The sequence below is a fragment of the Phanerochaete carnosa genome, assembly GCF_000300595.1.
Source record: "Phanerochaete carnosa HHB-10118-sp unplaced genomic scaffold PHACAscaffold_6, whole genome shotgun sequence".
Lineage (NCBI taxonomy): Eukaryota > Fungi > Basidiomycota > Agaricomycetes > Polyporales > Phanerochaetaceae > Phanerochaete > Phanerochaete carnosa.
In genome coordinates, this window is record NW_006767633.1 from 1,165,395 (window position 1) to 1,191,692 (window position 26,298).

The 26,298-nt window shown below is 54.6% G+C and overlaps 10 protein-coding genes across 10 annotated transcripts; 4 read left to right on the plus strand and 6 right to left on the minus strand.

The window, feature by feature from the left end:
- Positions 1–57: 57 nt before the first annotated feature.
- PHACADRAFT_257903 (uncharacterized protein) lies at positions 58–1,920 on the minus strand. The gene has a single exon (XM_007396850.1). It carries the CDS (start codon positions 1,256–1,258, stop codon positions 707–709), a length of 552 nt encoding a protein of 183 aa, XP_007396912.1. The 5' UTR covers positions 1,259–1,920; the 3' UTR covers positions 58–706.
- A 598-nt stretch (positions 1,921–2,518) lies between these two features.
- PHACADRAFT_257904 (uncharacterized protein) lies at positions 2,519–5,594 on the plus strand. Its single transcript, XM_007396851.1, has 4 exons — positions 2,519–2,838; positions 2,902–2,938; positions 2,998–3,674; positions 3,737–5,594. The coding sequence occupies exons 1-4, from the start codon at positions 2,654–2,656 to the stop codon at positions 4,515–4,517; spliced, it is 1,680 nt and encodes a 559-aa protein (XP_007396913.1). The 5' UTR covers positions 2,519–2,653; the 3' UTR covers positions 4,518–5,594.
- A 1,251-nt stretch (positions 5,595–6,845) lies between these two features.
- PHACADRAFT_257907 (uncharacterized protein) lies at positions 6,846–8,150 on the minus strand. The gene is made up of 6 exons (XM_007396852.1): positions 8,004–8,150; positions 7,812–7,949; positions 7,633–7,738; positions 7,431–7,571; positions 7,273–7,374; positions 6,846–7,214 (listed from the first exon to the last, which is right to left on the minus strand). Exons 1-6 carry the CDS (start codon positions 8,084–8,086, stop codon positions 7,173–7,175), a joined length of 612 nt encoding a protein of 203 aa, XP_007396914.1. The 5' UTR covers positions 8,087–8,150; the 3' UTR covers positions 6,846–7,172.
- Positions 8,151–9,362: 1,212 nt separating this feature from the next.
- Positions 9,363–11,379, plus strand: PHACADRAFT_257909 (uncharacterized protein). The gene has a single exon (XM_007396853.1). The coding sequence runs from the start codon at positions 10,266–10,268 to the stop codon at positions 11,241–11,243; it is 978 nt and encodes a 325-aa protein (XP_007396915.1). The 5' UTR covers positions 9,363–10,265; the 3' UTR covers positions 11,244–11,379.
- Positions 11,380–11,677: 298 nt separating this feature from the next.
- On the minus strand, positions 11,678–12,624 carry PHACADRAFT_257911 (uncharacterized protein). The gene is made up of 5 exons (XM_007396854.1): positions 12,520–12,624; positions 12,340–12,460; positions 12,194–12,282; positions 12,026–12,139; positions 11,678–11,964 (listed from the first exon to the last, which is right to left on the minus strand). Exons 1-5 carry the CDS (start codon positions 12,612–12,614, stop codon positions 11,703–11,705), a joined length of 681 nt encoding a protein of 226 aa, XP_007396916.1. The 5' UTR covers positions 12,615–12,624; the 3' UTR covers positions 11,678–11,702.
- A 776-nt stretch (positions 12,625–13,400) lies between these two features.
- PHACADRAFT_257912 (uncharacterized protein) lies at positions 13,401–14,801 on the minus strand. Its single transcript, XM_007396855.1, has one exon. It carries the CDS (start codon positions 14,775–14,777, stop codon positions 13,764–13,766), a length of 1,014 nt encoding a protein of 337 aa, XP_007396917.1. The 5' UTR covers positions 14,778–14,801; the 3' UTR covers positions 13,401–13,763.
- A 471-nt stretch (positions 14,802–15,272) lies between these two features.
- On the plus strand, positions 15,273–16,575 carry PHACADRAFT_257913 (uncharacterized protein). Its single transcript, XM_007396856.1, has 6 exons — positions 15,273–15,405; positions 15,441–15,626; positions 15,684–15,770; positions 15,829–15,876; positions 15,934–16,004; positions 16,062–16,575. Exons 1-6 carry the CDS (start codon positions 15,355–15,357, stop codon positions 16,498–16,500), a joined length of 882 nt encoding a protein of 293 aa, XP_007396918.1. The 5' UTR covers positions 15,273–15,354; the 3' UTR covers positions 16,501–16,575.
- A 1,237-nt stretch (positions 16,576–17,812) lies between these two features.
- PHACADRAFT_145954 (uncharacterized protein) lies at positions 17,813–20,501 on the minus strand. The gene is made up of 3 exons (XM_007396857.1): positions 20,382–20,501; positions 18,383–20,327; positions 17,813–18,328 (listed from the first exon to the last, which is right to left on the minus strand). Exons 1-3 carry the CDS (start codon positions 20,471–20,473, stop codon positions 17,930–17,932), a joined length of 2,436 nt encoding a protein of 811 aa, XP_007396919.1. The 5' UTR covers positions 20,474–20,501; the 3' UTR covers positions 17,813–17,929.
- Positions 20,502–21,023: 522 nt separating this feature from the next.
- Positions 21,024–22,973, plus strand: PHACADRAFT_162604 (uncharacterized protein; the record flags this gene model as incomplete). The annotated part of the gene is made up of 12 exons (XM_007396858.1): positions 21,024–21,101; positions 21,154–21,364; positions 21,418–21,523; positions 21,585–21,647; positions 21,713–21,716; positions 21,765–21,836; positions 21,895–21,944; positions 22,014–22,114; positions 22,163–22,205; positions 22,257–22,415; positions 22,470–22,853; positions 22,913–22,973. 12 exons carry the CDS (start codon positions 21,024–21,026, stop codon positions 22,971–22,973), a joined length of 1,332 nt encoding a protein of 443 aa, XP_007396920.1.
- A 238-nt stretch (positions 22,974–23,211) lies between these two features.
- On the minus strand, positions 23,212–24,583 carry PHACADRAFT_97292 (glycoside hydrolase family 16 protein; the record flags this gene model as incomplete). The annotated part of the gene is made up of 7 exons (XM_007396859.1): positions 23,212–23,295; positions 23,343–23,401; positions 23,453–23,540; positions 23,596–23,911; positions 24,050–24,166; positions 24,219–24,383; positions 24,438–24,583. The coding sequence occupies 7 exons, from the start codon at positions 24,581–24,583 to the stop codon at positions 23,212–23,214; spliced, it is 975 nt and encodes a 324-aa protein (XP_007396921.1).
- Between the last annotated feature and the right edge of the window lie 1,715 nt (positions 24,584–26,298).

Here is a 26,298-nt window from a genome sequence, read left to right on the forward strand (position 1 = left end):
TCACTCGCGGCGCTGCTCGCGGGCCCGTCGGCCGGCACGCAATTCGTGCGGCGCGACGACGGCAAGAGGCCCGTGCAAACCCATGACCTGCGGGCGGGTCCGTTGCGATGGTGCCCTGCGACTGGACGAAGCGTTCGAACGAGGGTACTGTACGCGGCACGCCCTGCGGCGGCGGATATTGTAAGCTCTGTACATCCCCCCCCCTCCCTTTTCTGCAGCTGCTACATCATCATCAAGCCCGGCTTTTTCCAGCTGGTTCCTGCGGCGCTGCTGGCCCGGACCCCTTCCACTCCGCGCTCGCGGCCGAAGCCAGCCGTCGTCGCTTCGCAGCTTCTTTCTCCACGGCAAGAGCGAACCCAATTCTCGCACTTAGCGGCAGAGCGCCCCCGATGACATAGCGAGTGTGTGACGGGGGGCTGCGCGCGCTGCGCCCGCGGACGACGTGCGTGCTATCGATATGAAAGCCATGCGTTGGGCATGCTGCGGGGCGATCCCGTGCGCGCATGCATTGCGGGGTAAAGATTGCCTGGCGAGATGCGAGCGTTGGGTGTCCTCATGCGGGGGCGGGAGTGCGCGGTACACCTGGGAGCGTCTCATATGGGAATAACGAGATCTCGCGCATGTGCCGGATATAGTGCCATTTATCATTTATAGAAGGCTAGCCGGGCCCATGTAGTGGTACACGACCGCACGATGATCTGTGGTACTACTCGACGTATGGTATGGTCAAGGGGGCATGCCCAGCGCGTGTGCGCTCAGCTGACGGGGTGTTCCTGGCACTTGAGCGCGTCGGCTGATCGTGTGTCGGCTGCATAACGATCGCTCGAAGCTCGGAGCGAGGTTTTCTGTTAGGGTGTTGTCGGTCAAGAGACGCTGTGTCGTCGGAAGAACCGTTTCGACTGGATCCCAAGGCCTGAGCGCTGAGCAGCGCGGGTGTCCCCTGAGGCTTGAGGATGCGGGGGCTGTAGGTTACGTCCCGCGAAAAATGGCAGGGGCAAATGCAGCGCCTGCCGGTGATCTGATCGCTCCCGACGCACCGCTTCCTCCGGTACCTGTGTGATGGGCGACCCTGTCGCAATGCAGCACAGCGCCTGACCTTGCGCGCGCCCCACGACGACTCCTTGCCTCGCGTCGGTGCTGGAGAGTCGTACAGGCTCAGCAGGCCTGCGCGGCGGAAGAACTTGGGGGGCACGGAGCGGAGGCAAACGCCCGCCAGGGACCGATCACTAAGGAGATCCTCAACAAGCCTCAACACCATGATCTCCTGCCGCCGGCACTGCCTTTCCGGGCGTGCGTCGTCATATTCGCGCGCGCAGCGGGCGACCGCGTGTATTCCCATCTCAACGGACGCATCGCCATTGTTTCGAGTGGCCGAGGCCGACGGAGGCAAGCTGCGATGCCCAGCATGCGGTCGCTGGAGGTGCGACGGAGACCCGGATCAATAACGTCTGTCGTTCCCCGCACTGCCATGGAGGTTTCCCAGCTGTTACCTCGAGGGAATGCAAAAGCCGAGGAGCAAGCGGTGTATACGCCGCCAGGGGGGCGGGGAATGCTGAGGGGACTACGCCGACTAGCAATCCCCGACATGGAGCGAGTGGTGGGCGCACATACTCTGGCTGCCTGTACCCGGGGTTTGATGTGGATTGGAACGCTAGACCGAGAGAGTCGCGTAGGATTACACTCGGTATGTCAAAATGACCTGGGAGTGGTCACTATTGGCTGTCAAACGTCCGGGGCCCGCCGGTGACGGCTGTACGGAAAGAGATCAATATGACTGAACCTGGGATCGTCAGAACATTCACCGGCCAGTCGAGACAGTGGAGTACATGTCACCGACCAACGTAACAGGCCTGCAGCGTGCTGAGGAGCGGAAAGAGCAGGCCTCTACATAGCGAATGACCGCTCCCAAATGCCTTCATAAATGGTACATTGGGCGTAGTCGCCCCTGCAGCAGCGGCACGTACGGCGTGCAAGGGCGTCAGCTGACAAACTTGGGGAGCTCACACATTCAGTCGGTCTGTTCGTAACGTCAGTGTATACATGGAGTACAGTATACAGTTCCGCATCGAGTAGTCGCGGCGAACTCGCACAAGACCGCGAGCGGTGCTACAGTTGAAACATGTGGCGCCGCGGTCTGTCCTCGCGGTGCAGCGTAACGATGCAAGGCGTCTTCGGACGCGCGCGAGGAGGACCTCAGGCGACGCAGACATGCAGGATGCAGGGAATGGCCGGCTGTGTGTCCTGTCCGACGGTGGGAAGCATGGACCACGGCCGCGAGGGAGGGAGGATGAGAACGACCGAGGTGATGCGCATATCGACGGAGGCGTGACTGGGCAGTGACAGGCTGCTCCTGCCTTTCCAAGCAGGTTTCCCCAGGCGCCGCCATCGATCCGGCACGCCGGCGGAGCGTGGTTGCCCCCGACGCCGAGACAAAAAGGCCTGTTGTCCCCCTGCTCGTCGTCGTGCTCGCCGCCGGGAGACTTGGCCCAACGCAGCGAAATAGAAAGAGATAGATCGAGCGGTCGTGGACGAGGAGGAGGGATAGGAGTGGCAGGAAAGTGGGGTGGAGTGACTTGGTGGACAAATTCGTAATGGGCCCGACCGAAAGAAGGGAGAGATGGTAGACGCCCGAATAGAACCGGGTGGCCAACGAATGGCCCTGACCTTGTTCACCTTCCGCCGCCGGACTTCACGCCATTGTTGCGGTCGTCCACCGCCCACATCCCCTTCTCTTCCTACCACCACCACCACCACCACTCGCGCTGCGACCGCCATGCATCGCGCCACCCCCTCGCCGTCGACGACAGCGTCGTCCACCGCCCACCGATCACGCCGCACGTCCGTACCTCCCTCCTCTCCACATCGCCTCGTGGCTACCAAGCTCACATCCTCTCTTTCCAGGCGCATCACCCGCGCACAACTCCAACGACGTCTCGAGGTATGTTGTCGACATGCATGTCTGCTTCTCCCCGCAGCGGCTAAACTGATCTCCGCCAGGCCCTCGGTCGTCCCAGCCAGCCCCTTCCCATCGAGCTCCCGCTATCATCCACCGATTTGCCGGCACCCGGTTCCAAGCGCAAGACAGAAAGCGATTTCCAGCAGGGTCCAAGCAAGCGGCCACGAACGAGCAGCGTGTCGGAAAGCCGTCGCCAGGCGCCGCCATCATCAGCGCATCGGTCTGAAGCCGCCTCCCAGCGACGCCCCAACCCTCCGACCGAAGACGGAGAGCTCTGCGAAGAGCTCCCCGCGTCTCGCGATACTTCGCAAACCACGGACATTCCAGTACGTCGACCACGGCGACAGCCCATACCTGTCCTCGGCCGACAGCACTTCGAGGGCCTGTATGATCGGTACTATGCATCCGCCATCCATCTCAAGTGCTCAGGTCAACTACGAACCATGGCGAACGAGCGTCCGGATTCCTCGTCGTACCGCCCATTACCGAATCCTCCTCCAAGCAGCTCTCCGTATCACAAGTACGGGAACCTCATGAGCCGACTAGAATGCCTCGAATCTATCATCGACTTCTGCTACGCATACTGGGCCAAAGACACATGGTACAAGAAAGTGGATAGAGGCGCATGGCGTGGGCTGCAGCCATTCCTTTCGTACACGAGAATACACTGGGAGCAGGATGCGGTGGATGACCGCGAGAAGGCGCTCCTCGGTCTTCTGTAGGTGTCTCACATGAATTACGGGAGCCTCTGCTTCATAATTTCTGTGTTCATATTCACAGGTACATGATCGAGGCGTCTGTGCTGAGTAACAAGCTCCGCGAATCGGCGAAGAGCAACGACCACGACAATAAGATCCTCATCTGCCGACTGCAGAAACTGTATGTCGAGGACGAGCAGAAGAAGGAGAAGGGCGCCGACAAGTCAAAGGCCATCGACGGCAGCGCGTCTCTCGCAACACCGCCGATGTTACCGTCCCCCGCCAGCATCAGCAGCAATGGCTCGACGCCACCCGGCAAAAAGGCTGAAGACGTTCAGCCTCCGCCCGCGGCCGCTGCGCCTAGGAAGGGTAAAGATGGCGGAATGCCCATCGCTCTTCGCAACCCAGACGAGGTATGGTCGGACAAGCCAGTGCCGGATAATTACTACACCGAGGTCAACTGGTCACAAGTGCGGATGCGCAAGTCTGAAAGCGAAGGGATCATAGGCGTTATGCAATCTCTGACCCTTGCGCAGGAGCACTTCACCCTACCTATCCTTGCGAAGCTTTTCCCCCGTACATTCAAACGCGTCCTCAACACCACCTACACCGCAACCGACGAATACCATCCAGACATTGAAGACGAAGACGGCGAGCTGTTCTGGCCGGGACAGGTCATGGTTAACGCCGGCGGCATTGCCTGGTACTGCGCGGTTGGCAAGGCCATGCTGAAGGAATTCAGCAAGGAGTATGGCTACCGGGGCATCGATGGAGCGGTCTCGAGGAGGGATATCGACTTCCGTGAACTCCACTACAAAGTTCCTACTCCAATGTCTTGGGGCGACCTGCGGTACGATCGCTAGCGCACCATGGTACATTGGTGCCCGTCTTTGCCCTCCCATGCCACCGTATCCTCCGCGTTTGCCGCAGCATTATCTATGCACTGTCCAACACTCGCTCGTTCAAGCACATCACTATCTCCTGTCTTGCGCTGGCGACCAGCTCTGTTAGACACATCTCTCGCGGCCCCCTGGATACGTTACATCATACAGCTTCACTCGGCCTCCCCTCGCGACTTGCAGGAACCATCGTTCTCTGCTCATGTCGCTTCTCCTTCCCCCATATTTATCGAAAGTCTCCGCTTAGGCATCCGGCCAGCCTGTCTGGAGCATCAAGGTGTCGTCATTAGGCGATAGCGCGTCCTGTCCCTTGCTGTATTCGCATTGCTCTGTATAACATGAGACATTTCATACGACCCGGCTCACCGCATTGCATCACCCTCCATCACCGCGACCGCACATCACTGGTTGTACCCATCACTGTCGTATGAAACGCCTGTACCACTACTACCTCGCGTACCAACAGCAGTCCACCTCCGCCGGGACCCCAAAAGCTGCCTGCGTTTGCTCCTCTTGTACTCGTCCAAGCTTTCTCGCCCAGCCCCACATGGATCTCCTGTTTGTGCATGCCCATCCCCGCTTGCTGCTTTCACGTCGCTGGGGCTACCCCGTGTTCTTCTTCATCTGGGAGTCTTCCTTCAGGATTTCATTCGGATCTCACTTCGCTGGCACTCTGGTTCATTTGTTCATCCGTCGTGACTGTTTAGTCTAATCGCATTTCCTCCCTTTGCTTAACCCCCCTTAACCCCCTCATCGCAGCATACCCTAGCACATCACTGGATTACCTACTCTAATATGATCACCCTACCCGTCCATCACATTTTCACCGCATCTCCTCCATCTTCTTGCGCATTGGTACGGACAGCACATCCGACGTCGTCCAGCGACGTGTTCTTCTGGTCTCACTTCGCATAGTTATTGGAAACTTCGACGGAGTCGTGACTATCGTTCCCCGGGGTGGACGCGGATTCTCGAAAAGTTCATATCCCTATTTACGCTCCTGATTTATCTATTCTGTAGCTTGGGCGTGGAATAGAGGCGCACACATCCTGGCTTTTCCGGGTTTTTTCCAGCGGAATTATTTATCATTGCCGTGACTACGAAAGCATGCGCTCGGTTTACAAGCGAGAAGCGTCAGGGTAGCGAGTGTGTGCGTGAGCCGAGACCGGGAGAAAAGGACGATGTACTTTTCTCCAGTGGTATCTGGGCTTCTGCCCGCTATCGCCATTTGACGCATGCGCAGGCGTGTCGTGCAAGCTCGAACAAAAGCACGGGCACACCCGGTCGGGCATACCTCGAAGATAAGTATCTCGCGTCTTGAATGAACGTTCGATAATGAAATCATCGCCTCCGCGGAGGTGACGCCAGAACGTTCTCCGCCCTGTCCTGTCCGCACGACAAGCCACACGGTCCGCACCGTCATGCGGTTCATGTATGCACTGTGCAGTGCGTACGCGCTCGTAGGAACCCTCGTGCCCGAGCAGCGGCACTGGCAGAGCCGCGCACGAAGCCTATTACACCGGTGGGCGCGCCTGTGCCACACGCAGTTTAGCCCTCGCGCGTGTATTGAATGTGTGCCACGGGAGCGTCAAGGGGGGCGTCCCGGCGGCGACAGGCACGCGCGTCGAGCAGCACCCGGGCAAATCGGCGCCCAAGCCTTTCAGGTTCCCACGAGGCCGCTCCCGTCGATGGCTGGGCGTGAGGGCCCCACCAAAGGCGATCCGTCTCCAGGGTAAGGAGAGTGCAGCGTTTTTCGCACGCGAGGGACTGGCGGTCTGATAGTCGATGGAGAACAGAGATAGGGCCCGGAGGCGTGGTGAGATCCGGGCCCGCTGTGGGCAGGGCGTCCCCCTTCCCTCGCCGGATGTGTCTCGATGCTGCCGCCCGCGGGTGTACGTGAGCCGTCGTTTCAGGGAGCTTTCCCGTGCTTTTCGGTCTGCCCGGAAGATCGAGGGTGACCGATGGCGATCAGACATGTAAATGGTAAAATGAATGGAGGTCCAAAACACTAAAGGGGGCGACCGGCGTAGGCTGCACGCAGAGCGAGCGGCGAGACCTTGTGCCCAAGGATGTGATCAGCCCGACACAAGGAACCGCACATTCCATGAGTGGACGATTGCGTGAGATCGCCGGGTCATTCGGGCTGAATGAGGCTGAATAAGGCGGGCCGAAACCAGCTCTAGCCTGCGGGTATAGAATGTTTGTAAACATTTGCGTGATCGTTTCGACTTCTTGGGTGCAGAGGAACCTGTGTCCGAAGTATGTCACTCAGTGCTGAATATCAAACCGCGAGCGAGTGCAATTAAAAACCTAAAATGGCGAATCACTACGGCTACATCAAAAGCCGAGGACCCGTACCGAAAGCAAAATACTGAGCAGTCCACTCTTGTGCAACCAGAGGTTACAAGTGGGCTATTAATACGTTTCGCAAATATTGCAAGCTCATCTAGCCAGTACACCTGTCATCGCGAGAAGGATGTTGCCATAGCAGTCACATGGGCAAGCATGGAGAGCGTTATGAATATAACATGCGAAATACAGAAACACCAATGATATGCGATAGTAAGCGGTCTCCTCTGGTAGCAGAGCCGAGTGAGCCCGGAAAAACCGACAAGGTCTTCACCGGTTAGACTTGGCAACACGCTCAAGCTCATCCTTTTTCTACATAATCAGAGAAACTGTGAGCACCAAAAATCCGTAACTAAAGGAAGAGGCGCACCTTGATGGCGTACGAGTTGGATGAGCCCTTCGCTGCATTGATGAGCTCATCGGCAAGGCACTCAGCAATAGACTTGACGTTGCGGAACGCGGATTCACGGGTCTGATAGAGGCAGGTGTTATATTAGACGCTCGGGAGTTTTGGCATACAAGACTTACACCAGTAGTAATGAGGGCTATAGACTGATTAACCCGGCGGAGAGGTGAGACATCGACAGCCTGACGACGGACGGTACCCTGGGAACCGATACGGGTAGAGTCCTCGCGGGGACCAGTGTTGACAATGGCGTCAACGAGAACCTGGCAAGTTTACAGCGATTAGCTTCCATTTCCGAGGTGCAGTGTTTTCAGCTGTGCAGACCTGGATGGGGTTCTGGTCGGAGAGAAGGTTAATAATCTCGAACGAGTGCGCAACAATGCGGACGGCCAGGAGCTTCTTTCCGTTGTTGCGGCCCTTCATCATCAAGCTAAGTACATTGAAAGGCGTCAGCGTCGAATTCTGGCTTGGAACCAAAGCGAGCAGGCAATAAGGATGCTTACCTGTCGACCAATCGCTCAACAATGGGCATCTGAGCCTTCTTGAACTGCTTCTTGGCATAACGGCCACCGGTGTGGGGGAGGTAGACAGCGTGACGGATTTGAATGTAGTCAGTCAGGGAGATATCCTTGACCTCGACACTACGGTACAAGCACACAGTCAGTATGGTTCACTATCTGAGCATGGTCACGCACTCCTGGGTATCCCACTTTCCAAACAGCTTAACCTCCGACCCGATCTTGGAGACCTCCTTGGGGAGAGTTTGAACCGCGGCCATTTTGATTTTTTGTTGTCTGGGGGAAGGATCGGAGGGACCTTGAAGGCTAGAGCGTTGAGTGCGGTGGGCGGTGGCGTGCCAGCGTCCTTGCGCTTCGTCGACAGCCACACGCGAGTAAGGTTTGCGTTAATGCGGCAAAAGCCGATATAACTATACAGCTCTCAAATTCGGAATCCCACGTGACTTCTCTCACTTGCACCTGTCCCTCAATGTTCCCGCTATTATCCTTCCTTTTGAATTCTGCTTGCTCTGGACTACTCTGTCGGCAATATTGTGCCCTCCCGCCTATGGTTGTGCAAGTTTCCGCAGTATGATGAGCATGAGGTGACTGCCAAGCTCATGCTCCACTCTTCTGGGGATCTGTCGTAGGGCCTCCCGACTGCAGCTGTCTCTGATCATTGCCTGCTAGTTGTCTCTCTTACGATTGCGTCGCTCAGATGGCACGCGGTGCAATACTTGTTGTTGCCTCTTCAAAGCGTGCGCTCGTCCCTGTCTACCTACCATTGACGTATGTACACAAGTTTCGACCTTCGCTTTACTGTCGCAGGCGGATTAACTCAATACCGTGCCCATATCTGTGTGCTGGGGAGCAGCCGCACATAAGACTGCATCTATTGATCACGGTTGCGGCACGAGACTTTGCTGCAATGCTGATTCTGTGGCGCTGACGTTCATTCCCTAGTTCTAGAGCTGTTTCGAGACCGCATCACGGGTAGATTCGCTCTGTAGGTACTTTGTGCTAAAATCTCACCATAGCGGCTTGAGCTCGTCTGGGCAATCTGAGCTGTCGTGGAGCTTACAGTTCGCGGCTTCTCAGTCCTTGGGTGTCCGTTGCGAATGCCCCTTGTTGGGCTAGTCCAGCTGAAATAATTCTGTAAGCCACGAGATTCACCTTGTATGTTTGCTGAAAACGCATCGAACGTCTGTAAACGGTACAGTCTTGAATTCTGAGCGGCGCCCAGCCCTGCGTGGAGGAACAACCCAAAGAGGCAACTTGCCTGCGTCTGCCCACCAGTTGACAGTGAGCTTCGCACACGCTTCCTCTTCCGTCTGCTTACAAAATCCAGGCTCGTCTCTGCACAGAATGTCTTCCTCCTCTTGTCTCTCAACTTGCCTACCACCCACCGCCTTTCAACACCATGGTGGAGGGGCGAGTCCACCGCGTTGCATACATTGAGACCAACCGGTCAGAAGCTGACGTCCACAAGGCGTTCTCCGCATGTGGCGAGATGTCAGTATTAGCCCGCCCCTCGAGACTTGTCTGATTTTGATTCGCATATATGCACTTCCAGTCACAGCATATACCCATGGAAGACAGGCGAACACCGGGCGTCGACTCATTTCTTTGTCGAGTTCGAGAATGGCGCCTCTGTCAAACGAGCCAGAGCGTTTCAAACGCACGATTACAAGGCGCATATAGTTGCATACTCCCCCCAGATGGTTGCCCATTTCGAAAGTGTATCACGTTCCAGTTCCCCGGTCAAGAGGTCTCGCTTCGATCGTCCCGCATCTCTTTCACATCTACCATACTCGAGAAACGCTCGTACAGAGTCACGTCCGTCTTCAGGTATGCACTTCTGTAGCTTTTATCGAATGTATTAGCTGATGTACCCCATTCCCTACTACAGCGAGAAAGAGCAGTGGCTGTAAGACGAAGTCCTCCGGCTCTCAGGCGCACAAGAGCCCGATTGTCGAACTCCCTCCGCTGCAGTTTCCGGATGTTTCCTCCAAGAACAAGGAGAACGTTGCAGAAGCCGGACCATCTTACTCCGTGAGGCCGTCCTCCGGCTCCGTCGAACAAACCCTTTCATCTACTTTGTACGCCAACACCCCTGCGAAGGAATATCTGAATACGCCTCACGACGTCTTCGGCCCGAAGCAGCCTGTAGCCCCTACATCGAGCCCTGCGCTTTCCATAATCAAAGTCGAACATGAGGCTGAAAGGGTCAGCACCACCGCTCAATCTGCCCCACCTTCGCAATCGCTAGCGCCAGAGTCAGCATTGCATCGTGCTCGCGAAGCTCCCGTAACGCCGCCTACCATACCCTCTCTTTCCATCGCCTTTTCCTACTGTGGACAGTCTCTTAATTACGAGCTTGATTCGTTAGCTAAGGACCCTACAGACATCATCTTCGTACTCTCACAGGCTGCCGCATGGCCTTCGGAGAGGGATAAATGGATGATTATCGCGGGTTACTATCGCAGCAAGCGGAACATCCGCGCCGCGATCTCAGTCGTGACTGCTATGGTTGACGGTGAGCAATGGGCCAGTTATATGCAACAGATGCCCTTGTCGCTGATGCAGTATCCACTAGTCATGATGTCCCCTGCTATCGGACTGACGAACGACGACTTGAGGCCCGCTTTCATCATGCTCGCCAGCTGCCATACTGATCTGAGCAGAGATTCACGTCGGTCTGGCCCTGAGGGCGCTGAGCTCGCTCGGGAGCACATGGAGAAGGCAAAGAAGTTCTTCCAGGTTGTCTATGGGACGCATTTCCCTTCGGAGGAGTCCCCGCGCGCCGCCTCATTGGCGTCCTCGCGGCGTCTATCTCTCCTGCAGCGAGTCGATCGCCGTCCCCAGGATCCCATGTCCCCCGATGACGCCGTTCGCATACGTACTATGGAGCGCGAGATACAATCCCTACGTGATAAGCAGACCAGTTATCCTGGGCAGCTTGCAGACGCGCGCGCCGCGAAACGCAAGGTCGAGGAAGAGCTCGATGCAGAGCGTGCCCTCCGTCGAAAGACCGAGCAGGAAACTAGCGCCGAGCTGCTGAGCGCGCGCCGCAGCGCAAAATACGCGCTCGAGCAGTGCAAGCGCGAGGTCGAGAACCGGCGGCGCGCCGAAGAACGGACGAACGAGCTGCGAGACGAGCTGGCGACCGTGCAGGGCGAGCTCACCGGCAAGCTGCGGGAGGCGCGGGAGAAGGATCGGAGGGCGAGGGAGTGTTTCGCTAGGCTGGGCAGCCTGTTCACAAAGGCGGCGCAGGGGGAGGTGGACGATCCGACGTCGCCCATGTTCAGCAGCTCTTCTCGTTCGACTCGCGTGACTCCAGTGCCGCCGAGGCCTGACAGCTCTTCCCGACCGATTAGAACGACTCCGTCGCCATCGATGGGCCCACCCGCAAAACGTGTCAGGACCGACAACGCGTAAATTGTGCAAATCCGCTAGTAGCATGGACCTTAGATAGATAAAAATTAACTGGGGATAATAGAGCTAGCAACGAAAACGAGCAATGGCGTTCAAGTAGCACGCGCCAATGATTTAAACATTCTCCTTTGAGCTTGACGGAAGGCCTGGTGAATGTGGTACCATGAAGAAACGCCTTCGGCGTGTAGCAATGTGCCAGTGTCTGCACAGCACCGGCCAAGTCGCTGACGATGCTTCATGAAGAGGACAAGGGCGGCTGAATTAAGCGTGCACCTGGCGCTTTCAACGCAAATCGGCCTGCCCTGAATTGGGTTAACGTTATTCGCGGGCCATTACGCGACGGTCCTCAGTCGGCACGATGGTTGCAGGCACATCGAAATTGAATTTCGACGGCCGACCCTATTGCAACTCTCGCCTATTTATTCTGGGTATGAGTATTTAATACTCCTGGCAACGTCACAGTCATAATTTCTTCCACACAACGAGATGGTCCCTGCCTTTGTGAACCTCAAAACTGACTTCCGGAACCTTGTCTACCACCTTCTCCCATCCATCTCCGAGAACCTCAACATAATGTTCGGGTCTTACATAGTATGGTGGACCCCAGTCCTTTGGTGGATCTATAGGGTAAATGAGTGTGACCAGATAGCCACCCGGCTTGATCAAGCGAGACATGAACTGGCCCCACTCGGCGCGACGCGACGGCGGAATGCAAATGAAAAACCTAAGCAATGGCGTCGTTGAAGCTGAGCCTCATACAACGCTGAGTGGGACAAGAGGCGTACGTGTGGTCGTAGATGAGGTCGTACTTCTCCTGCTCGGAGCTATCAAGGGCGAAGAAGTCCCTGTGCTCAAATTTGACGTTCACAGTGCTTGGTAAGTTGAGATCGGCTAGCGATCTAACCGTCAACATCAGAAAAGTGGTCAAACCAACAAGAAGGCTTGTCACCGACTCTTTTGCCAGTCGCACTGCCGTCGGGGAGATGTCGACGGCGAGTGTATCGAGGCCTGTTGTAGTTGCAATGAAGTGTGCATCATAACCCTATGATTATGCATATATACTTGAACTACTTGTTTACTGCGACGATAACCTGCTCACCTTGCCACATCCGGGAACAAGCGCACGGCCGGATGTGGGGAGCTTCAGCTCATGTGCACTAAGCAGGTCTCGCAGAGGGGGCTGGACACCCCCGTCATCCCATGGTGTCATGTTCGCTTTCCTTGTGGCGAGAGGGGTGAGTACATGTTCAGTAGCCCTGGTATGAGCCGCAGCACAGACCATGCGTCGTCCCATCCACGTACAGGATCTTTGGCAACAAGATCGCGCACCACCTCTCGTTGTTCCGTGCGGGAAAGGTTTTGCGTGACTGACATCCTTCAGAGGCGAACTGGAAGTCGTTGTGCAAGCAAGTCAGCACACCACTCAAACTCTAAACGATAAGGAACCAGGAAGGATCAATACGTCAGCGCGTCATGTTTATATGCTTCCGACGCTGTCGTGTCTCCAGGAGCATTGTTAGTAGCGAACATGACTGCAAACAGCCCTGGGGATTATAGACAAAGTATGTGATGACGATATCGATACAACCCGCACCATACAATACTTCCTGCACGCTCTGGCTTGCTCCCTTTCTCTCCCTCAACCCTCAGGTCTTCCCTTCTATTTAATACGTACTCGTCGTTGCCATAATTAGTATCATCTTGTGGTTGTTGGTGCGGCTTCTAGGAAAGAAAATAGAGGAGTATCTGCACATGCAGGATGGCTGTCCTGCCGCAGCATCATTGAATGTCGTTCGTTTTGAGGGCAGAGCGACCATGTGGCGCAGTAAAGAGTCCGATAGTCTTGCAATAGATATCCCAAGCGCAGTGCTTTTCCGAGTTTGGGTCGCATTTACCATCCCAATGGGCTGCATCGGGGCACACATGAAGTGCCTTGAAGGGTAGAGAAAAGCAGATTTCGGAAGAGATAACGCGCTTGAACTCATATACTATACGCTTGATCCCGGATCCCTGCCGGCATCCAATTACCTGCAGCAAGCGCGAGCCCAAGAACGAACGGGCAAGCTGGGGCGAACAAAACGATTCGACATCGCCAATGTTTAGCAGCATTCTTGTCGAGCCGCGCGCAGCCTCAATACGGCCGACGCCCTGCATGCTATCTATCTCGTATTACTCTCATCTTCCTGATGCACTTGCCACTCACAGGATTTGCAGTTGACGTGGGTCCTCATACGCTTTGTGAACGGACCCATCGATAGCGGCGGTGTCGCCCAAATCGGTCAGTATACAGAGAGACGAGCAAGACTGTAGGCATGTATATATACAGATTAGTAGATACAAAATGGCATAGATCAGCGTACTGAGAACATTGCCCTGAGATGTTCCGGGATATCACGATGCAAGCATGTGTCTAGTATTACACGAAAGGGCGCGTAACAGGCCGCTGCTGCTCAATTATCCGTATTCATACGACCTGTGGTGGGTCTATCAGATCCAGTTGACGAGATTCTAGATAGACAGTGTTCAGCCGCCAATTGCGCAAAACGTAGGATGCTCTTGAGTGTACCTTAGGCTTAGCGTCGTCGGCAGTTCCTCGATGCGCGACCGAATAGCACGAAGCGTCTCCTTCTTATCATACAACACCCGTCCGCAATTGCTGCACTGTGCAGCCCAGCATCTCTGCGCCTCAGGCCAGTCTGAGATACCAGGATCAAGCACGGTGTCCCCAAGTGCACGGACATCCATCTCTGTCACGATTCGGTGTTTCAGCTCGCGCCAGGTGTGGTAGTCGACTTTTGACCCGCAGTGCGAGCACGTCGACTCGACGCTGTCGCTGACAAACGGCGCCTCGTTCAGCCGCTCACGCAACGTGTCGCGACGACCGCGATGAAGCGCAAGGAGGTTGAGCAGCGGAATCGACATCAGCTTCGCGAGGACTGGGCGGTATTTCTCGTCGTTTAAGTTAAGGGTGAGCGTCTGCGAGGCTGCAAGCTGCGCGACATCGTCCCAGCCGTAGCGACATGCGAGCACAAACAGGTGGAGCGAGTCCGCGAGTAATGGGGGCGTCGATGCGAGCGCGCGCACGATCGACAGCGGGCCAGGCATGTCATATTTTTCGGCAGCAAAGAGCAGTGGTTCAATAACGTCGTAGGACTCGAGGCAGGGGATGGCGAGCCCGCAAACGCAGCGCAGGAGTGCCTCGAGTGTGGATGCATCTTCATCGAGGAAGATGTCGACGCGGTGGTCGCTCGCACGATCCTTCTGAGGAAGGGAGAACATGTCTTTGAACCATCCCGAAGTCGTCTTGAGCGTGTATGAGTGCACGCGGAAAAGAACTCTGTCCTTGGAGCCCAGCACAGTGTCTGCATTGGGCGAGTTGAACAGCTCGTGAAACACGGGGACCGGTTCATCAAGAGGTGCTGCAGAAGCCTCAACGTCTGGACCCTCCGATTGCATTATACCTGATGGTCTTCCGGCTCTGGAAGCTTTGCTGACGAGGTGTCCTGGATGGCGGCGCACGGTGAGATCTGAGCTCATGGGTGTCATCAGTAAGGCTCCCGTCGGGTTTTGCCGGCCAGACACACCTGTCCCAGATGTCGGCACAGGAATTACGACCCTGCAAGCACAGCCCGCGTCGACGTCGTCCACAAAGACTCTTGGGACACGCCACTGGTGTTATGGCCTCTGAAAGCCAATAGTTCATGAGCACTAATACAGAGCGAGCGATCTACGGCATATGTACTTGTTAATGAGCGCTTCCAACCCCTAGCCGGCCACAGGCGTCGTTTCGAACAAAAGTAAAATCGAGGTACGTGCGGGTAGAACGAAAGTCAAGATATCCTTGGGATTTCTTATATCGCTATCTCTAAGTATTGAGAGGCATTTCAAGCGCTCAGGGATTGTGATGACTACGACTGCGCTGTGGCTTTTGGCAAACGCGTCACGTGGAGCCCGGCGCGAGAAGTTGAACCGCACAAGGCCGCTCTCCACGACGCACCCCTCCCCCGAACGTCCACTACTCCCTGTCCGACTTTTGTCGTGCCGCTGCGGCACTCGACTGCTCACGCACCACAAACGATCATCATGCCGCCCGCACGACCCTCGAGCTCTCGCCATGGCTCGCGTCAGCCCCTGCAACCCCAGCCTACGCCACCGAGGATCGACCGTGAGGTTATCGTTTTGTCTTCGGACGATGATGAGCCCCCCACGCCAAAACCCGTCGCGAAGAAGGCATCATCGAGGGACTCTAGGCTGCGGGGGAAAGCGAAACTGAGGCCTCCGCCTGCGGTGCCGGTGAAGGACGTCGTGGAAATATCCTCGGAAGACGATATCTCGCAGCAACAGTCCATGGAAGAGTTGAAAAGGCAGCTAGAAGACGCAAAAGTTGTACGTATCACTTTTTTATGTTACAAAGAGCCTGCAGCTGAATCAAAACGGCCTCAGGAGCTCGAACAGCTCAAGAGGGCGAGAACTCTGCCTGCGCTTGTTCATGTGGCCTCAGCCCCAGCCTCAGCTGATCTCATTCATAAGGTGTGAACGCTTATCGCTATGCTTAAAGGCTTGTACTGATATCTCCAAACTGTCCTAGTTGAACCGTCTGGAAGCCGAGTGCGCGCAGACCAAGGCATGGAATAAAGTACGTGCTTACCTATCACAGGGAACAAATGAATTGCAGCTCATTTTTGCTTCGCAGCGGTTGCTTAATACACTGGAAAGCCACTTATCCTGTGATATGTGCTATGAGAAAATGTGGCAACCATACTCGTAAGTTTACCGCTGCGTGCAGCGCTAAAACCGACTCATTGTGATGCATCTCTGCAGCCTTGCATGTGGGCACACCTTCTGCCGCCCTTGTCTGCAGGACTGGTTCAGCACAGAACTGGCAAAGCACATGGGCACACATCCGGACTACAGCCCAGTTCCTCAAATTCCAAGGCAATACCGCGAGTTCCTGCGGAGGCATGACCTGCAACCGTATCAACGCACGCAGCTTATGCGGCAGATCCAACGGCTCTACGACAGTGTAGCCCATCCAGACTACACATGTCCGACCTGTCGCAAGCCGGTTACCTCAAAGCCAATCGAGGCGTTCACGGTCAAGAACATTGTCGCTGTCGTCGCGGAAGCCGAAGCTGAAGAGTCGCGCTTGCAAGGGAAGTCTGTCGCTAGCCCACGACGAGGAGGCGTGTCAAAGTTGCGCGAGGAGAGCCCATTCTCAGGGTTTTTCCCGGCAGCTGCTGACTTGCTAGCCGGTCAGTAACATGCCATGTCTCGAGCTTCAGTTGCTTCGCTTGCATAATGCGTATCTTCTGTCTGTCTGCGTGTCTGATGTATTCCCAGCCCCTAGACCCAAACATATCATTGCAATCATTGTATCCTGTCGTGTTGTAACTTATCATAATTTGCTTGTGTATCCTTCCGCATCGAAACGATTGCTCGTTACTACAGAGTAACGTGTTTATCATCAAGACTTAGGGTCCTAGATCTCCTTCGAGGCATTCGTCTTCACGGTAGCGGGGGTCCCTTTCTAAGAGTCATCGAAGGCTGTCGACATGCTATCAGGACTGTCACGAAGATAGCTATAATTCCCACGATCGTCATATCCGTGATTCGGGTCAGTTTTACACACTGACAGACTTCTACCTGAGCGCTGGCTCAGTATTGCTGTCACGCACAAGGGGCTTTTGTGGAGAAGACAGTACTAGTACTAGTATGCGGCAACTCGCCCCGCACCCAAATAATTGTGCAAGGCGTAGGCTGATGGTAAGGGTCATGCATTAAGGGGCACAGGTATACAGTCAGCTCAACATAACGCCGAGTGCAACTGTAGTGACTAAAGAATACTGATAAGAAGCCTCGAGTGGTGACGGCCTGGTCCGTTTAGTCGTAAGCTAGGATGCGGGGAGACATAGACAGAAGGCCGGAGTTCGACGAACGGCGGGGGAACTACACCCATTTAAATTTGTTTCTGGACAACATGTGCTGGTCTCCGAGTCTCACGGGGGTTTTAAACTCGTGAGGGGACTCACGGGCTGTACTAGTACGCCACACACGCAATGGCGAATGCGCCAGATCAGGACAACGACTACTGTGAAGGGTATCACGTTTATCCACAACTTGATGTTGAAAAGACAGCCACGCATTGATCAGACCGATGGCGTCACAGACAACTATCATGATGGTGAACTGGATGTTCGGACTGTACGGCTACACGCAGACATATTTCCCGTGCTTGCGCCACAAGTTGATAAGTTCTGCATAGAGTAAATCCGGAGGCTCATATTCACCGTCACTGTCACCTGCAATAAGTATGCTTCGCGAGAACGGAGCGCAAGGGTCAGCTGGCATAGCAGGTTGTAGCTACAATGTTGACATGGGATATTAATTGCCAGTGAGAGTGTGGTATGCAAGGTGGTCACAAGTGGCACAGCTAGATGCCCAGCGAGCTGGTTCTATGGCGTCACCAGTGTGGCGTCACAGGTGCACTGCACCCCGGCGCCCCTGCAGGATACTCAAGATGAAATTCGCCGGATGGTCACAAACCGAAATGATCTAGTTGCCTTGAAGAGGTTGATATACCCCTCTAGTTTCACTCACGCTGGGCAGGGATAAGGCACATAGCGAGAGGAAGTCATCGTGGAAGTCGACGTAGTGGGAGTAGAGGGACACTAGACGCTTTACACGACATACTACCGCCCGATCAGCTTCTCCAGATAATCACCTCCTGCTAGCTGGAACTCGCCCGTTCCACTGCTGGCCATCTTCCCACTTTTCTTGGTCAAGCGACCCTGCTCGCGTACGACCTTCTCCATGCGCTTCTCCGCATCGCCTACATCGAAATCATCCTCGTCATCGCCGCCACGCGCACCTCTGGGTTTGCGCCTACCCTTCAAGGCCGCCTTCGCTTTGATATTCTTGGCTTTTGCATTCGCATCGGTCACGGCGGACGGCGCCTCTCGAAGAGCGAAGGCCTTCGCCAAGTGGCCAAGATGAAGGTGCCGGACGTGAAAAATGTGCTTCTCGTCAGAAGGATGTGTGGCGTAGGCACGAATGTGGGAAAGGAACGCCTTCCGTGCAGACTTGGCATTCTGGGTTTCATCCTCATCAGACCGAGAGTTGTAACGCCAGGCAAGCAAACACACCTCTTTGCCCTTGAGCACCCAGCGCTCTAAAGATAACTGAACTTCGGTCGCCCTCTCCTCGAACTCTAGCCCTTGACCGCCAAATCCGCTTCGGAGCACGTCGTTGAATGGGACTTGCTGAAGTGCAATGGTGCTCTTACCCTCAACCGGCTGGTCGCCCTGCATCTTCGCTTTGACCCACTTGACCCACTCTTGCTCGCTCGGCGCCACAAAGCTCCATGCCTCACCACCTTTACCGACACGAGCAGTACGTCCGACACGGTGAACGTATTCGGTAGCTCCGCCTTCCGTAGGCAAGTCGTACTGAATGACTGCACGCACGAGTGGGAGATCGAGACCACGAGACGCAACGGAGGTACACAGAAGGATGGAGGAGGTAGAGCCGTTGCCGTTCTTTGATCCATTCGTCTTGGGCACCGAAGCGAAGCCTTTCAATGAAGCAAGACGTGTCTGCAAGGGGAGAGACCCGTGAAGTCGGTAAATCGATGCTCCCGGAAGGAGTGGCGACTTGGTCTCAACTCCACTCTTCTTCTTGACCTCTTCCTCCTTCTCGGAACCCTCTTCATCAGCATCAGACTTAGATTCAGACTCTTCTTCGCCCATAGAGGTACCACCAAGCAAACTCCAATGGCAGTCGACGGAATCCGTGCAACTCAGGAACACGATGATCTTGCTGGTCCGCTTCCCATGTGTCTGGGCAAGCAAACTGCGCAGAAGCGCAACGAGAGTAACAAGACGAAGCTTCAGCGGAACGATCATGTACTTCTGTGCAAGCTGTGAGGGAGGTGTGAATTTGGTATCACCAGCAGCGATTTCGGCAACGGCGTCTGCCGCAGGCTTGGACGGGTCGAGAGCTTTCTGTAGTTCGTCTACTTGGGTAGCCTTGAAAACAACGGGATTGAGGAGCGTTGTTCCGGCCAGCTTCTGCACGTCTTCACGAATCGTTGCTGAACACAGGATGGTCTGTCTCCGCCGCTCCCAGTCCCAGCCACGGACCTCCATGCTCTTCCCTTCCTCGACAGCCTGTTTCGCGAGCTTCCGCTGCCCGTCGAGACCCTTGACAATACCCGTAATAGTCTCCTCGAAGCCAAGCTCCATGAGACGATCGGCTTCATCGAGCACAAGCCAGCGACATTTGCCGACATTGAAGGAAGCAGTATTCTGGAGATGGTCCAGTAGGCGACCAGGGGTAGAGACGAGAATCGGCACTCCCTTTCGCAGACGGGCTTTTTCGTGCTGCCTGGTAGAACCACCCGTGAGCAGACCGGAGACTAGCCAACGAGTAAGGCGCGGACCAGAGGAAGTATCGTTTGGGGAGTCATCTGGAGGACGAAGACGCATATTGAGCAATGCTTCTAGTACGTCAGATATTTGTTTTGCTAGTTCGCGAGTGGGGGCAATAATGATAGCGAGAGTACCGATCGAACGGTCTATGTACGAGAGGGAACTGAGGGGAAGGAGGTCTTGGATTATCGGCAGCAGAAAGGAGAGGGTTTTCCCGGAACCCGTCTGCGATTGAATGAAGACATCTCTCGCAGACGTATCTTCTTTCAGGCTTGATAAGAGAGTAGGGAGAGCAGCACGTTGAATAGATGTCGGCTTCTCGATGCCCATCTTCGTCTGCAGGTGACTGACAATGAGAGGATCCAGATCCAGACCAGCGAAAGTGGAGGTATCCAAAGGTGCATTGCTAGGGCGACCATTAAATTTTAGTAGAGGCGGGATAGCGAGTTGCTCGATTTTCGGATTAGAGGTGAATAGTGAAGATATTACTTGGGTCGACTTCGACGGTGCTGAGGCACGCTCAACGGCGAGCCCGGCGACTGGCGAAACTTGAGCCTTGCGAGGCTTTTTGTTGGGCGGTTCTGCGGCCTCAGAAGGGTGCTGATTTAAAGGAGCATCTTGTGGTCTTCCCTTTCGTTTCGCCACACGCTTCGCCCTGACACTGCAGCGGATATGAACACCATCTCTTAAGTACGGGTCAAATCACTGTGCGTACCGGTCAGTCCATCTACCCCCCTTCTTCACGGAACCACCCTTCTGCGCAGAACCTGTGTCAAGCTCGAGGTTGAGGACAAGGTCGTCATCCATACCCAAGTGAGTGCAAGAATGAGATTTTCGGGAGCCGTTGAAGCTGAAAGTAGAAATAGTAAGATAAGATTATATAGCTCCGCCCTTAGGTAAACAGATAAGATCAGTCTATACGTTCGGATTGTCCTCGGCCATCGCGCTTGGCGAGCAGGTCTCACGGCCGGGTTCTTCACGTTTCGACCACCTTTTCCCTATACTCTCATACTGGTGCAGTCAGCAACGCTAAAGTGCAGCTGGCTAGCTAGACTAGAGTCGGGATGTCATCCAAGGAACAGGAACAATGTATGCCGCTGGTCCATGTACAACAGATCCAGAAGGCTGACATGCAGGGCAATAACCGACAGCTGACCCGACGCTGGCCTCTGTACAGTCCACTCAGGTCCGTGTGTTCTCTTAGTAACGTGGATTTGGGTTTGAGAATACTGTCTCAGAGTAGACAGGCGCGGAGCCACTCGACTCAGAAGGACTCAGGACAACAGCTACAAGAAAAGATGAACAGACTAAGGATCCATACGAGGTAGTCTTAGAACCTCACGACGACCCAAAGAAAATGTCTAGATTCAGGAAGTGGATTGTTGTGTTGGTAATAAGCAGCGGCGCTCTGTGCGCCACCTGCGCTTCGTCAATGGTACGTGTATCTCGTCCAGTATGTACTGAAGCCTGTCTGTAACAACCCGCAGGCTACCTTCACAGAAACTGGTGTTAGTCAGGATCTCCATGTAGGACATGAAGTCGCTATCCTGGGGATCAGTCTGTACGTCCTTGGCCTGGGTACTGGCCCGCTACTCGTGGGCCCACTATCCGAAGTCCATGGCCGTAATCCCATCTACCGGTGTTCATTCTTGATGTTCTTCGCATTTTCTTGGGCAGTCGCATTCGCCCCGGATATTGGCTAGTCCTCATTCCGTCCTTATGCGATACATGGTGCTCATGTATCACGACAGCGGTCTACTTGATATTCCGTTTCCTGACGGGATTTAGTAGCTCTGCGTTCCTTGGTGTTGCTGGTGGAAGCGTGAGTGATCTGTTCGACAATGATAAGGTCGCGACGTGAGACGTCCCTGGTACTTTCTGCCATACCCGATTGTCTGCTGATGCTACATGTTGACAGACCCATGGCTGTTTATACTGTTTCGCCGTTCATCGGTCCAGCAGCTGGGCCCTTCATAAGTGGGTAAGTGGACCATCAGCTTACTACGGCCTGTTCGCTTATCTGTATGTATGAGGTTTATCAACCAGGCCAGTGCGATAGTATCGAGTTGGTATTGCGATAATACTGACGTCATGATAGAACACCAACTGGAGGTGGACTTACCGGGTGCTCGTCATCTGGATATTTACAGAGTTGGTCTGTATTACCGTGGTAAGGTTCCGTGATGACTGGTCCAAATGCACGGCCGCTCATGAATATGGATCCTTAGCTAGTGCCAGAAACATACGTGCCAGCAATTCTCAAGCAGAAAGCACGGAAGTGAGCGTTCGTCCTCCCATTTTACCCAAATGCCAGCTCGTTGACTTGCACTTTATTATTATTTTACAGACTCCGCAAGTCGACTGGCGATAGCCATTACTGGGCACCACTAGAGAGACGCGAGCGAAGCTTGTTTCATTCTATGCTCATGAGTTGTTACGTACCATTCAGTCAGTGCCCGCTCTATTGTTTCTCTCAGGTCTGCTGACACCCTTCAGAGCTAATGGCGCTAGAATCTATGGCGCTACTACTCAACTTATGGTGCGATTAAGTCTTTCATTTTCCCTGAGGCCGTCTTATGCTTCGATGCAGGTCCGCTTTGATCCTGGGCATCCAGTATCTGACCTTCCAGGCGTTTCCAATTATCTTTGAGGACGGTCACCACTTCGATGTGCAGTCTACAGGACTCTCATTCCTTGGGATGGCCATCGGTCTGTTCATTGGCCTTGCGTGTCAGCCCTTCGTCAACAGGTATGCCTTGCCGGATTGTCCCCATGCTCCCAAGCTGACCTGCATGCTCTTCAGGTTCTTACGCAGACAAAGGACCAAGTATAACGGCAACCCTCCGCCAGAAATTCGCCTCGTCATTGGCATGTGGGGCGCGGTTCTCATCCCTATCAGCCTCTTCTGGCTTGCCTTCACGACATATCCACATGTGCATTGGATCGTGCCCATTATCGCCTCGGTTCCGTTCGGCACTGGCATTCTCTTCTGCTACTCCGCGATCTTTACGTACCTCGTCACGGCATATCGACCGGTTGCTGCCTCTGCGATGTCCTCGAACACGTTTGTGCGGACATCGTCTGCCGCAGCGTTTCCGCTGTTTGCTGGGCAGATGTACGACCGCCTTGGGACGGTAGGCGCAACTGCGTTACTGGCGGGGCTGACAACAATTGCCGCACCTATTCCGTGAGTCGCTGCGTGCATCATGTTCGAACGCATATATGTTACTAATGCGGATGTTCTAGGTTCGTGTTCTACAGAATCGGGGCACGACTTAGAGCTCGCTCTCGCTTCACTGGCAGCTAGGCCCATGTCTGTTTCCATGCAAACTATTTTGATATCTCACGCACATTGTATATCACGACAATGCACATGATGCAGCATCTGTGCCGTCAGCATTTCAATTTGCTTCATGTGGAGGTGGTGATAATCATACTGAACCCGGGTACTCTTACTACAGTTAGTTACGAGATAACAGATAACATAAATTAGATGGACAATGAGGTCGGCCAGTCATGTCGCAGTGGCGTATTTGGCCATCAGTTCACTCATATACACGCACAGCTGCGATGTCCCAGTACGCGTTCGCGAAGGAAGCAGGATTGTTGTTAACGAAGTCTGTCCCGCACTTTCAGCCCCTTCGCATACATCGCAGAAGGTCAGCTACGTACCAACACAGTCTCCCGGGCAGCCAGCGCTCGAGTAGATCGAGGAAATACCTGCCCAATCGCCACCTGTACAGGCTGTGTGAGCAGCGTTACCACAACGGGGCTAGGAGCACTTACAGAAGGTCAGGTTGATGATAATGTTATTGGCGTCGAATTGCGAGCCAATGTCGCAGTCGGTGTTGGGGAAGAACGCGGTGGGCGTGCCCTGGAAAAGCCGATCAGCCTTCGGCGGGCCACAAACGTGCACGACAGAAACGCACCCAGTTGTCGGTGTCAATAGAGCTTGCGCCGCTCGAGAGGTCGGGGGGCGTGGCTCCGTTCCGTGGGAAGAACCACACTTTGATGAAGTCGTTCGTGCGCTCCATAGCGTACCACCCGCCGCTGATGGTGTTCAGGGGAGGACCGTAGCTATCTGCGGTCGGGGCCTGCACGCCGCAGCCATCGTTGCCATCGGTATTGACATCGCAATCAAGGCCCGTCGGGGTGCCGGTCTCGGTGCGGCTGGAGGGCATGGAACAGGCGGCGCCTGTGTGCACGGTCATTGCGTTTGGAGTCACATCATTGACACCCTCAATCCTGCAAAGCGAAACTAGTCAGAACCAAAAGGGCTCGAGGAATTCGAAGAAACTCACTGAAGCATTCGATGAGACAGATGATGCAAGAAGAGGTGAAGGCACGTTTCATTCCCCAACCATCAGAAAATAGCGTTATCACGAATAGAAAAGGGAGCTTACGATATCAATTTCGCCGCCGTTTGGCCAATTACTGCCATCAGTTTCCCAAAAAGCGGGCCACGTCGAACAGCCTTGTGGCATGTGGCGGACATCAATGCTGTTATACGGGTTAGAAGCACAGATACGGATCACATGGGCTGTGTATTCACATGGAAACGTGCGTCGTGTAACTCTTCAAGCTTTGAATCCGCACGCTGTTTCGTCCAGGACCGCTTGAATCGAGCACAGTGGTGTCATCCGCCCTCAGAATAAGGGTGTCGCCTGACACGAACGTCAAGTTGTCTGCAAGCGCAGTTGCTTGATCAACATAATTCCTGCAAGAGTGGTTCAGTGCATGACCTCAATCAACGATAAACGTCGAGACTTACACTCTGCCATTAGTGGGGTCAGGGATGGCTTGGTGCTCCCATGTCGTGAGGAAGTTGTTGCCGACGTAGTTGTCACTGAGGGCATAGGTGGCTGCGAGAGCTTGAGAGATGCATGAGGCAAGGATAGCAAAGCTTGTCGCGTGCATGGTTATGAGGCTCTGAAGAGAATAGGAGGGATCCTGGAAGCTGTTGTACATCGTCTTTCGGGTCTGTACTTATATCTCAGTGTCTACGAAACCAGCCATGCTGTTCACTGATCATGAGACAGTACCATTAGGTGTCCAGAAAGCGCTGGCAAGCATGTTCACAAGTCAGGGCGACCGATTTGCATCCGGGTACGTTCCACGAGAAGTCGGGAATCGGGCCAAGATCCCGCCAAGGGATACGCATATTCGCAAAGAGACACTCGTGCATGAGCGAGCCGCCACGCTGCTTCCTATTGCGAAAAGTTCGGTAAGAGTAAGTAGTGGCACATGACATGGCTAGCGACGTACGCCACATGACAGCCTTCGAGGACGCATGCCTGCCTTCGGTTCGATTCATCCTGGAGACCCAGCACCGAAATGACGAAGGAAGGCCAATAGTAGAGAGGCGCGGGAGGAACACTGTTTCGGATGCGCTGATGGATGAAGCAAAGGAGCACAGGCGAGAGAACAGAGAAGCGAAGATCTGTGAGCAGTGTTCTTGTCATGTTTTACACTGAGTCTAATAGAATCCATTGGAGACACGTGTCAGGAGGGGATATGGCTTAAAGGAGGTATGACATTACGATTTTGTCTCAGTTCGACAGATATGGACGCGTGTGATCTTCCGGTGATGATAGACACGGAGCATCAAAGTCACCCACGAGCGTCCGAGGACAAAAGTGGTTTGAGGAAAAGCCAGAAGTTGCTCGTCGACGACTGCCTGTGGAACTACATTTGACACCAATGTGTCAGACGACCCTGTGCGCACGATAGAGTGGACCTGCGCAACCTGCGTGATCCGTCGAGAAGCCTCGGTTACCCGGTTCGAAGGTCTTCCTGTGGCGCTTCCTTCCCACATAACATATATGCCGGAGAAAGTGGTCTGGCAAACGTATGTCAGCTGGGGCTCGGGGGTATTGAACATAGCAAATATACCATAAATATCCTTGTGGGATGAGAAGTCGTCATTACGAAGACGAGCAGTGCAAATCACGAGTGTCGCCGCGCACATGAGGGTGGTTTCACTTTACTGTAGGAACGGGGTTTATTTGCACCGTATGAGGATTGTACATATGCATGGTGCGCTGAGTCGACAAATTGCGCAGGTACGACCTTGCAGTGCGGTGCTGGAAGACGCATGGACCGAGCTATTTTTGTAATAACCTCTGAGAGTTTGGACATTGTTGCCTGTAAAGCTATCTAAGCCGCTCAGTATCTTGGCGTTTGCTTCATAGGAGCGCTCTGAAGACATGTGTTCGTTAAACTTCGTTTGTAGCGCTTGCGGAGCATATGGACGTACATCTAGAGGACATCATCGGACATTTGGCGAGCACCAGCGCACAGCGGGCCAAAGGTGTACCAGAGACAATTGGTTTCTGATTTCATCCTCGGCCTACATGCACGGAATCTTACTGTAGCGTGGTATACAGGCCAAGAGCTCAGCAGCCCTCCATGGGTCGACCACCGTTTGCCGCAACCGGGTTGTAATCGCTCGGACAGCCGGACATGGAAGCTCGCCATCACATGGTCTGTTTTCAAACATCGCATCAGTACTCGTCAAAGGCATGTGCATGAGCCCTCACTTGTATTTCCAGGGCGAAAGTGTAGTCTCGATTGTCGTCGTCGCACTGACAGCGGCCAAGCCCGTCGGCGGCGCTGGCGAGAGGGCATTTGAA